General features: G+C 49.0%; 1 protein-coding gene across 1 annotated transcript in view; it reads left to right on the plus strand.

Moving 5' to 3' along the window:
- LOC149356605 (uncharacterized) overlaps nt 1–11029 on the plus strand; it is a 41979-nt gene extending 30950 nt beyond the window's left edge. Inside the window, exon 3 of the mRNA XM_089576386.1 lies at nt 10776–11029. Coding sequence (XP_089432512.1) covers nt 10776–11029 — 254 coding nt within the window. The remainder of the gene's footprint in view (nt 1–10775) is intronic.
- Nucleotides 11030–12221: the final 1192 nt, after the last annotated feature.

Consider the following 12221-nt stretch of genomic DNA (forward strand, 5'->3'; position numbering starts at 1 on the left):
GTAGCCATGTCCCGAAAAGTATGAGTCAACTCAACTGAACTGAAGGTAGCCTGACGTCTAACAAATACTGCGAAATCCTCGATTATATACCGATACCGTACCTCTCGAATGGTCGGTTCCTTGACGGAAACATGAAAAAACACCTCTGCCCAGTCCACCATGCAAGACGCGTGATCAGTTGGGTGGAGGATATTAGTGCGTAACGGCTTCAGTGACGTAGGGCGAGCGAAGCCTTGGACTCTGCGTCCTGCAAAGACTGAACGCAGCTGAAGAAGCATATTACGACATTCGGGGTGACACGAGCCGTGCCGAAACTCTTTGACCGTCCCGAAAATACATTCGGCTATCCACGACCATGGAGGAATGGACGCTCTTGAGCGACTCTAGTTTCATGTTCTTTTTGTTTCTAAACGCAATGCATAGTTCCGTCTGGTTTTGTGTTTAGTTGCCTTAGGGTCAATGAAAAATGCTTGGCTCAGTAGCATGCGCTGCCACTAAAAAAAAAAATTGTACCTATCGTGAACTAGTCGTTTCTAGCACGCTGGCTAGAAATTTGTAGTTGAGACTTCCGCGTCAGCGTAGAGGTCCCGCAAACAACTGAACGCGCCGGTACGTGGCAAGAACGGCGCCTTGAGATTGTGATGGCGAACGACGCAGGCAGCCTACGGATGCTTGGAATGGTAGAGTATTTACATTTCAGGCACGCTTTTTATAGGCGCCCCCGTACCTTCACAAAGCGCTGCAGCCACACGGTGCCACGCAGCAAGTCATAGTGAGCGCACCAATAGCTAGGACAGCCTTGAGTCGCACCGGATCCATTCCATTCTTGGATGGAACTTTTTAATGGGCCTCAGCCCCTTTTCCAGACTTGCCCCGGAGCTCTTCGTTCGTGAACACGTGCCGACGAAGGATTCGAGTAAACTTTAGAACCTGATAGTGGGCATGCAGCGGATGAATAACCTTGCTCGACGACCACGCCGCGCTCCATGTCTACCTCCGTATGAGGTACTTGAAGGGCTACACTTTCGGTTTGGTTTTGTGGGGTAACTTAGTTAGTTGGGAGTTTATTGGCGCAAGGGTGACAAGGCCAAAAAAAAGCGCCAAAGCAATGTTTATCTAAATCTAGTTTATGTGAAAATGATGTAATTATCAAACGGTACTCTCAATAAGGAAGTAAGACTAAATTACCCAGTGTAAAAGGCAGGAACAAAATAACGAGATCTAAATATTAATACATAAAATGTGGTGCAAAGATGGCGGTAAAAACATTGAAATGGAGGCTTTGCCAAGAGCAAGAGGGCGAGGAGTTGCCTCCCACCGTTCATGGCTACGGCGCCTCCTTGTCTGTGACAGGGTGCCCTTTAGATGATGTGATATGAGAGAGAAAAAACTTTATAATTCCAGTCTGATTTAAAAATTGCATAACTTTGGCAGAGGATACCAGGTTGATCACGTGACAAACGAGATAGGATGAAACGCGATATTTGTAAAGGTTTGCAAAATTAGTATCAGGATGTCTTTCATAAAATGGGCAGGTTAAAAGGATGTGAATGACTGAAAGCAGGCATTTGCAGTGCTTGCATTCTGGTGGTTCTGCTCCCTATCAGTAAATTACTGTGTTAATGCTCTGTGCCCGATTTGTACACTTCAATGTATGACTTGATAAAATCTGCTCCATTTTTTCCATTCTTTCATGTTTGGCTTTAAGAGGTGCATTTTATTATTTTCTTCATTGTTTCATTCAACCTGCGATTTCTATTTCAGCGCTCCCTTAATTGCTCCTTTTTAGTCGTGGCACGGCATCTTCATTTTGTTGGCATCGCTTGTGGTTACATTACCTGCGACGGACTGAGCGAGTGTTTCATGAAATCCCAACATGGCTCAGTACCCAGGAGAAGTGTACACTGTACCCGCGTACCGCAAGGTGATGGAGTTTCTTGCAGGATACAGATGGCTTGGATTATGGGGCTTAACATCCCAGAGCAACTCAGGCTATGACAGACGCCTGCAGGAGAGAGTAAAAGAGGGTTTTTTTATCTTTATGTCGAGCTAACTGCAGTCATAGCACTTCTGGAGTCTGTGTATATTACTACATTTTTACTGTGTTGATTACTTATTTCGTCCAGTGCTGTTAATATGCCACACAATTCAGAAGTGTACACGCTTGCTTTTGGGTTAAATAAAATGGCACAGCCGGCTGCACCCTTTTGCACAGCAGCTGCACTAACACAGTCGTGATTTTGTGTACCAACAGTACAGCTTTCTTATCGTACTTGGCCAATTCAACATTACACTGCACGGGCGTTCACACCCAGGGTGCAACGTCATTTTCATACAAGAACATATGCTCTACAGAAATTCTGAATTGACATGATTCGGTGGCCTGGTTTATTGATTCCTATGGTTGGTATGAAGTTTGTCTAATTTGGCAAGAGTCGTCTGACGTGTATTTTCCAAAATAGGATTGCAAGGGTGTTCCGGCAATGAAAATGCCTTTTGAAATTAAATTGAAAAAGTCTTCGCTATTTCAAGGATGCTTCATGACATTCCACATTTAGAATTTCAATAGGTGACTTTCGGTATGCGCCTAAAGTAATCCTTAAACCAAAATGATGCACGAGGTCTAGAGCCTTCAATGTGGATGGTCCGGCTGAACAATAAACTCACCCGTAGGCCGTCTTTGTGCAAATCATTTACCGATATAGGTGGAAGTAAGCACACCCTGTACGCACCCCGTCTTTTGGGAAAAACCTCAAGGATATTTATTGCTTTCTGAGTGCGGAGCTTCAGCTGCTTGATGTGTTGTCCGAATGTTAGTTCCGAGTAAAAAATCAAACCAAGACATTTTTGTTCCCTTTTTACGAAGATGGTTTTTGCATTGAGATGCAGGGATGGATGTGGAAGCAGGCCTCGTGTGTGTGAGAACAAGACTGAAACTGCTTTTTTCCGGAGAGAACCTAAAGCCATTTTCATCCGCACACTTGGTTAGGCGATTGACAGTTGTTTAAATTTTTCTTTCGCAGATAGCAAAGTTCCATGATGTAGCATTGATTTCCAGATCATCTGCATACAACGAGTACTGCACACCAGGAGGGATGATATTAGTTACCGAATTTATTTTTAGAGAAAAAGCGTCACACTCAACAGGATACCTGGGGCACAATATTTTCTTGAAGAAACACATAAGAAATAGTTTTTCCCAATTGGACTCAAAAGGTACGGAAAAGCCTTCAATACAGCAGAGCATTGTCCCGGCAATTCCAGTGTTGACAAGGTCATGAAGGATTCCATACCCGCTGGTCTTGTCGTATGCCCTTTCTAGATCAAAAAATACCAACAGACAGTTTTGGCCATTTGCGCGGGCCTGTGGTCCAAGACGCACGAATAGGTCTACCGTAGACCGGTGACGTCCACTGGAACAGGGTATTGACCTTGAAGCTGCAACGATGATTATCATTGTGACCGCAGAACTTTCGTTATCTATGGTTAAATGTGTAAGATCATCGTGAGTGATTAAGGAATATTCTTTAAATATATCCCACTTGGCATGAACCAGCTTCCAAACACGGGGCCGAACAAACGGCGTTGGGCATGGAGTTGTGGCTTCAAAGAAGGGAAAAACTGTCACTACCAAACGAGTTTTTGTATTGCCTTCCACGAAAAATGCAGGGACAATACAGACGATGCAAATGATAGGTCTAATGTAGAGTAAGATCTGTTTGCGGTGCTAAAATGCATCGCTTAACCGTTGTTTAAGATGATGCTGTTTCTTGGGCCAAGTAACTGTTCAGTTGTTTTCCAATGCATGAGCATTCAGTCTCCATGCATGGAGGAAGGAAAGAAGGAGAGGCCCTGACGTCACTTTTTGTGAAGCCGCCTCGCAACCGGAAGTTGGCTCGCCTCTCACTGGCCGCATTTGTTTTTCCAGTCCTGGACTACTTGCTGACAGGTCTCGGCTTCTGCTCTGACAGGAAACAGCCTCATGGTCACATGACCTACTTGCCATAGGCTGCTTTCGAACTCGGCGCCATAGCCGGGCTCCCCCTCGGTAGGGTGGCTACCCTACCCTCGGTTACTGTACACGGACACTGGGCCTCTTCGATTAACCGCGCTCGGGCAGCCCGCTGGTGGCCCGCAAGTTCGTCTCTGACAGGAAAACGCATCATGGTCACGTGGGCTGGCGGCCACCGGAACCAGCCTGCCGGCAATCACGGCGGCAAGCAAGTCGCGGATCACGGAGGGCAGATGCTCTCTCTAGCTTCGCGTTCTACGTCTCATTGCTACGCACGCGTACGGTCGAAATAGGCTGCTTGGTATCGAAAACAACGACTTGCAGTTATTGAGGGCTGCGTGCCGCAGACTGCAGAACATGCAGCTGATCAAGCTCGCACTCGTATACATCGGCAACGACAACGCGAGCGTGTGCCTTCGGTGCACTGTGTACCTCATACCTAGCTTCAAGCATAGGACGGAAAAACTGCCCCTGCGTTGTTTATCAAACGACAAGCCGTACTCTTGGATTATTGCGTGTTTGCTTACTACGCAGTAAGTATATATGATTGGTATGACCGCCGACGATCGACCCTGGAGGACTCTGCTGTCGTTGTTGCGATTTCTACGCTCATAACCTGCTTCCTGTAAGCTGTAAGCAGAATAGAATCGGGATACGTTCGTTCAACTGTAGTCTGTCGGCCGCCGGCTTTTGCTGCGGGCAAGGAACGCATAATCTCGGCAAAAGCGCATATCAGCTTGTTGAACGTCCACCTAGAACAAGCGGGTGCAGTGTATAAATTTAGCTGCGTATCGTTTCTGTAATATTTATAGCAGAGAACTGGTACTTGAATGAAAGGCGCTACAATAAAGCCCTGCGTGTCGGCGCCACACGTTCCGCGTGTGTTTGCATGACGATCAGCGCTAGAGCTCATTTTTCTATTTTTTTTTAATGAGACAAACGCGAGGAGGTGCATGCCTGCGGTACTTCTCAGATATTTTGAGCATATGTGGCAGAAGGCCCGAGCATGAAGCTGTACAACAGTTGGCGACGACAGAATCAGCACTTGGTCGGCGCGACAATTCTGTGTGGCCACATATATGCCCGCAGAGATGTCTCGAGCAATGTGCTCGTGAGGGCTTTTAATAAAGGACATGTTTCAGTCAAGCGTTTTTCAAAGCATATCCACTTTTGCACTGCGCCAAACGCAATGAAGACCATACGATCCCGTATCGCGCTCAACCAACACTTCGTAAAACACGTTCAGCACATGCATATATGCGCGCGTCTGAACGCGTACTCGGAACTGGAATCCGGCTGCTCTCGTGAAATGCCTCGAACACCATCGCAATATCCGCCGGGCGCACGAAATTAACAGCCGAAATATTTTGTGAATCAGAAGTATGCGAGGCGGTGAGACGATCGAAATATGATCGCGCATACGCACGCAAAACATATCAATAAACGGCGAGAACTACCGCAAAAGGTGCCATTGCAGGTGACACAGCCGATATGCACCGTGGCCTAGTCGAAACAAGCGCCTGCATCGCGCAAAACATCGCATGAAGAACCGCGGTCCTTCTAGTCCTTATAAAAATGGCCGCGCGAGCTTCCCGCTACCGTACACCTCTCTGTCGTCTGCTAGCTGTCCGAGCGCTGCCAGCATAAAATCGTCCTGGCGAGACTGGCTGCCGGCTGGCAGCCCGAAACCGCCCTGCCAGAGAAAAACGAACGCGTTCCGGGCAGCCACCGGAAGTGGGCGGAGCAACCCGCGAAAATCGAGCGCGCTCGGGCAGCCCGCAAGCAACCCGCGGGCTGCCAGACGCGGATAATCGAAAAAGCCCACTGTCATCTGCTAGCAGACGATGCAAGCCACGGCCACCACGACGCCGAAGCAACGCCGAAGCAACGCCGTGCGCTCGATCATGATACTGAGTCGATTTAAAGACTGTACTGTCAGCTTAGCGTAGGTGCATTACAGAACTCAGCTTCGGAGGTATGCTCGCCGCTACTGCTTGCGGCGAAGTTCGCACCAAGTAGCCCAACTCGTTGCGGATAGGCAGATAGACGAAAGCCTTCGCAAAAATGTTGACAACAAGCTCTATAGCTGCTCCAGTATACGAGTGGTTCACCTGCGATGCTTTCAGGTAAGTGTACAGACAGCATGTCGCAAAACAAGCGAACGAGAACCTCTTGACGATACGAGCAAACAATACGCGCTCGCAGCTTCGAACGCGCGTCCGTGTGCGGTGGATTTCAAGAATATAAACGAAGATTCAAGAACAAAAAGTCTTTCGATGGCTCAGAGAGCAGCTACGGAGCTCATGTGAAGGTTTAACGCATGATATCGACCTCCAGGAACACGAAAAGTACTCGAAATGCACACGGAGTCTAACTCAATATGGCTGCCAGCGCGGCGCGCAGCTATCGTCTGCTGCCTTCTCAGCAGCCCCAAGCAACCCGCGGACTGCCATAGGCTAAAAACGAACGCGTTGCTATAGCGATGCAGGCAGGTGGGCGAAGCTTTCGGGCTGCCCGAGAAAAACAAATACCGGACTCGAGTCCGCAAGTAGTCCCGGACAGTCCGGGACTGAAAAGCAAATGCGCCCACTGTCTTCTTTCTCCGCCGAGCTTCGGGGCGGCGGTCGCGCGCGGCTCGGGTAGCTCGGGTAGCGCCGCGTCGCTCGAAGAGAAACTTCTGAATGTGTTGTCTCAGGCCACACAATCTCGGGCCACACAAGGACCGAGATGAATGCGATGAGTTCGGTGTCACTATAGCGAACGCTCTCCGGCAAGTGCCACAAGGCCAACACAGGCAGATGGCCAGCCTGTTGGCGTATGAGGCTGTTGTAAAATACCATAGGGGCCTCAGGTTTACAGAAGTGGAAATATTTTCGGAAGCACACAATGAATAGAAGGTCTCGCAGGTGATGTGTGGCACCTATTTATCTGCACATAGTGCACAACATACTTCGCCCAAGCTGGAGACTTCAATGTTCGTGTGTTCGTGCGTTGTAATAAGAAATAAAAGTCTGTCAATTACAAAAAAGAACCCTGAAGCTACAGCTGGCAAAAACCCTGAAGCTACAGCCTCCCTTGTTCACTATGTGTTTTCAGGAAACACATTTGGTCTATGCACAGTTGTGTAGTCTTTTTTTTTTGTGGAGCTCATATCCTGAAGCTGTGTTTTAGCTATAAGAAATGCCACACTGAACACCTGTCACCAATTGATGTCGCCCATCTGGGGCCTTTACAGTGTTTCTCAGCCCATGGACATTTTTGCTTTTTGTTGCCAATGAAATGTGAATGCTAAACCTGAGATAACACTTGCAACTCATGCTAAGCAGCTGAATACTGTACCCTCTGCATCACCACAGCCAGTGAAGAAGCATTTGGCTTTCTTTAAGTCTTGTGCAGCATTTCGAGCAAATAAGGCGAATATAAACAGGCATGTGCACTTTATTGCTTTGCTCATGTCTGAAAACTTTCACATGTTTTATCCCAGTGCTAATTCGTTCCCTTTTTCTGTATACATTGCCTTGGTTTCTGTCTCTTGCATTAGTAGGAGGTCATCCTGTGTTTGCAGGTGACAGCAAGATTTCTTCCGTCAAAGTCGAGGATGCGCCCCCACCCCCTATATTCATGTAGAGTAATGCATTCATGAACACGCCTTTTGAGGCATTTTTTTTTTCTATACATATTTTCACTCTACACCATCATTGCTTCACTAGGATGACTGTACACCGCACATTTAGCTTTAGTGCTTACTTATGTCCTGGCTGCATCAAACATACATGGTCTAGATTTTTAAACTGTGTTTGCAGATGGTAGCAAGTGTTGTCCTTCAAATTATGAAATGTCTGCAGGCCACTCTTATGAACACTTTGCTGCTAGAACAGAATATCTGCAGATGACAGCCAACAATTAACATTCATACTTGCATATATTACCCGAAAAATTTGTTCTACTTTCAGTGTCGGGTACCGATGTTTATAGTGACATACTGATATTGTAGCACTACACTCCATACGTGTTCAGTGGCTCCTTATGTTGCTTGAATGAGCCTTAACAAATGTTTTTGACCAGTATGCATTTGTGCTCAATGCATTACTTTGACAATTGAAGATATTAAACAACCACTGCAGTGAAAGACAAAGACTTTGCATATTATGTCGGCCATACTCGTTAGACTATAGCCAGCAGAAAATAGGTGACCGTGCTTGGAACTAAGGGAAAAATAAGCTGCATTGGATGTGCACTGCATATGATGAAGACGCATGAATAAAATAGCCCATATGTGCGCTTAGCAGCACTATCCCAAGACGTACCTTGTTACACAAGGCTTCGAATAATGCTGTGTTCTGCAGTGGTTGCACGTGCACATAATGCTCAGATTTTATGCAAAGAAATTCACTTCATGAGCTGGAAAGTCCTTGAGTGAGATTTTTATTACGGTGTTCTAGATGTGCTGCAGAAGACACACATATAAAAAGAAATTATGCTCACTGTAGCTGTACTACTAGTGCACACTTTAAAGGTGTATATGTTTAGCACGTGCATGGGTTGCTTACTAATTGTTTTCGTACCTGCACTCCGGAGCAAATTTATCCTTGTCAACCAAAACTTCCGCACCAATACCATACCGGCATAGCAAAAGACGCAATTAATTACTTTTTACTCAATCAGATGTGACACACGTGAGTAGTTTAAAATGTCGACGCACAGATCGGTCGCAAAAGATCAGCTAGGATGAAATGCGCCGTTCTGATCCGATGCCAGCACCAGGAGCGTAAGACGAACAGAGACCCCGCCGACGCTACGTTGTTCAAGCGCTTCGTAAAAGAAAGAGGTAGCTAAAAAACCGCGCCGCTCACCGCAACACTCCTACACCTCCCTCCCCGCAAACACGCACCTAAACACAGACCGGCGCACAGGTGCGGTGAACCTTTTCCGACGCCAGGCCGAGAAAGACGAAATTGCGGGCCGTTTATAGCGCAGCGCACCGTCCGCCTCCGGCTACCGTACACAGGCCGTGTGGCCTTCGAAACGCAGCTCAGCAACGCCGAGAGCGGCTTCACGTTTCGGTGCTGTTTGGTGAGGTGCAAAGGTTCGCTGATCAAAACAATCAACGCTTCTTCGTGTGTCGAAGCGCGGTTCCGGAGTGCCACTTTTTCGCGAGATTCATTTGAATGCATCGATCGCTCTTAGTAACGACACCAAGTTTGACGAACAAAATATCAAATTAGCGGTTATTCGCCGCATTTAAAAACAATCCCAGATGCGTGCGTAACGTCACGACGCGAGGCATGTAGACTTTATGACACGCAAGGCCGAACACACCGTGCCGAAAGCCCATCACGTCCACCGCCACCGAGAAACACTCGGGCCCCTAGGAACGACACCGCGCGCCGTTGCTAGTGGCCCGAGTTTTCTTAGCACCAACGACAACGTTGCTAGTGGACCGACTTTTTAAGCCTAAATTTTGACCTCACTTCCGCCACATTGTCGCCAATGCATTGGGAATACGAAGGGCCTCTCCTTAGTGTTCCTTCCTCCATGTCTCCATGGATCAGAAAAGGTGTTGGTCTGACTAGGCCTAGGAGGTCCTTTACCGAAGAACAACTATTTGGTAGAAGATAAGGATAAACCACAGTATTCAGACATTTGAACAGAACCCTTACTGCGACAGCTGCTAGAGTGTTCAGGCTTAACTCCTTGAAAATTACACAGGAGTTCGCAACAATGCCAACACCACCCCCCGCCGGTGCCAACATGATCTAAAGATTTTTCACTGTGTTGTTTAACAGTGTTTATTGAACACAAACTAAACGCCATCGGTGCTCCTCTTATAATGTGGACATATCATCACAGTGATGTCTCCTGCCACGACAGGTCCACTGCATCAATGAAACGGCCATATTTATGCATGACAGAGTGTGGTTCCAGGATAAATATGAAGAGGAACACAATTCGTACGTATAAACAATGCCTTACGGACTATGCAACGTTCTTACCAGGAGTTGTGATACGGGGTTTTCCTTTGCCGCCACAACAATGGCCGCCAGAAGAGCGGCGGTCCTTCGGCGGCAAAGACGCTGGTACGGTTGCCGAGACCTCCATATCTTCCACAGAGGAGCTGGCCATTAATTCGGCGTTGCGATGGCTCGTGGCCTTCGCGCGATACTTTTCTGGTGCAGCAGCTGCATCAGGCTCCGCTCTAGAAGCAGACTCTATTGGAGCAGTCTTTGGCTCCTTTGTAAGGTTGGGAGGGCAGGTCTAGCTGGGTGTTGGTGTTCTGGCCGCCCATCAGCGAGGAGGCGATTGCCGATGGCGGCAAAGAAAGGCCTCCGGCGAAGATCACATGATCTTCCCTAGAAATCTTGAGGCCTGTGGACGGGGCTGGAGCCTTGATGTCGACACCAGGTCCAGCAGCTCCACCTGTGGGCCAACTGAAACTGAACACGGTTGCGGATCCGGCTTCACCGCATCAGAAAAAGTGCCCGTCTCTTGGAAGATGAATCGCTTCCTAGATTATGGGAATTACAGCAACTACAGTCCTTCGGAAGACGACAGCAGCTCTACAGACTCGGAGGAGCCAACGGCCGTCGGCCGCAGGGCTGTTTCGGCTCGGCCGTCGCAACCGCGAGCGTCAGGGTCAACAGAGGCTGGCAATGGACCGGCACCGCGTCCGCGCGTAGATCGCGCTAGCGGGACTGCGCCCTTGGTCGCGCCGAAAGCCCAGTGGTACTACAAAACGTACTACCCGCCAATCGTGCTTTATCAGCCTCTTCGCGTCGGGCACTTCCTCCGACGCGCGTCTGTGTACTTCCGACGGCACCGGCTGAGACGTCAGGCCAGCGGCGGGTCTCGCTCTTGTCCCTTCGGAGGCTGGTGAACGTCGCCACGCCGATCGCGGTGGTCAACTGCCAACGGCTGCAGCAGAGCCGGCTGAAGAGCAGCGAGTTGCCGAATCCACCGAAGGTGCAGTGCCTGCTCGAGAACAAGTACGCGCAGTCGGCAATGAGGTTCACGCGCTGAGTGCGGCGGTCTCGGAGCTCCGTTCCCGAGCATACGTAGCTCGTGTGAGCTCCTAGAGGCGCTACTTTGTGTGGCCGTATGAAGTGGTGCAGTATGCCACTTCTGCAAGTTTGTTGTGCAAGTTTCGCACATTTATGTAGAGTCTGCAAACATGCAGGACGGAAAGGAAGACTATAGTGTCAGTTGTGCTAATTGCTAATTGACAATAGCTTGGGGCAAAATTGAAAGCCTCTGTCTGATCTCATCGCTGATCCTTCCCTGCCCGGATGACATCGAGAATCGTTTCAATTTGTCCGACCGATTCGCAGACCAATTGTAATCTTCCTTCTGTATCTTGATGTGTCATGCATTATGAAAAAACTTTGAAGAGGTCCCAAAACCTGAACCGTGCATCCGCTACGCACTTCGTGTTCGTTCAGGAAAATTTTTTTGTTTCATTAAGATTTTACATAGAGGGAAGTCTGAGTAATCAGTTTTCTTTGGTTTTGGCCTGGCGGGGCGAGTGGGCTACAGACGGCACTTGCTTTTGCGGTCTGTGGCTTGGCGTTTGTGGTTCCGTTTGGCTCGCCTTCCAGAGAAATTCCGAGAGCTGGACATCGACAGCCGATGAAGAGAGGCCTGGAGAAGTGCGGAACGAGAGCCCCTTCTCGCCCGTCCTGTGAGCCGAGCTGCGTAGGAGCGGCTCATCTTCCGGACGATTTGTCTTGTGGCGGGGGTGCTGTTGTGTTTGGAATGCCTTCCCCCCTCCTGCCTGGGTGGATTAAGGCAGCTCGCGCTCCCCTCCCGCCTAGGTGGATTAAGGCAGCGGACCCTGACCGGCGAAGGCCGAAGATGCGGCGGGGGCTGGCAAAGGCGGCAGCAGCGGTAGGAAAAGCGGCGACGTGGCGGCGTCAGGTGGCCGAGTCGACCCTCGGGTCGAAGGATGTGCTAATTGAAAGACGGCTGTGTCCTCGGCATCTCGTGTTTTGGACATCCGGCAGGGAAGCGTCAAACATGTGCAGGAGGAAGGTCGTTCACCTGCTGATAGACTGCTCTACCCTTTCCCATCGACCAAGCTGCGAGGAGCGGGCTAGCTAGCACCGCCCCTGCCGTGGGTGGCATCAGTGTCCACAACTGTCCGTCTGATTGGACGTCATTCTTCGAACTATATTCCCCAGACAGGGATCTGGGGAATCCGTGCGCTATTTAACGG

This window comes from Amblyomma mixtum, chromosome 3 (genome assembly GCF_055824585.1).
Source record: "Amblyomma mixtum isolate Tamu chromosome 3, ASM5582458v1, whole genome shotgun sequence".
NCBI lineage: Eukaryota > Metazoa > Arthropoda > Arachnida > Ixodida > Ixodidae > Amblyomma > Amblyomma mixtum.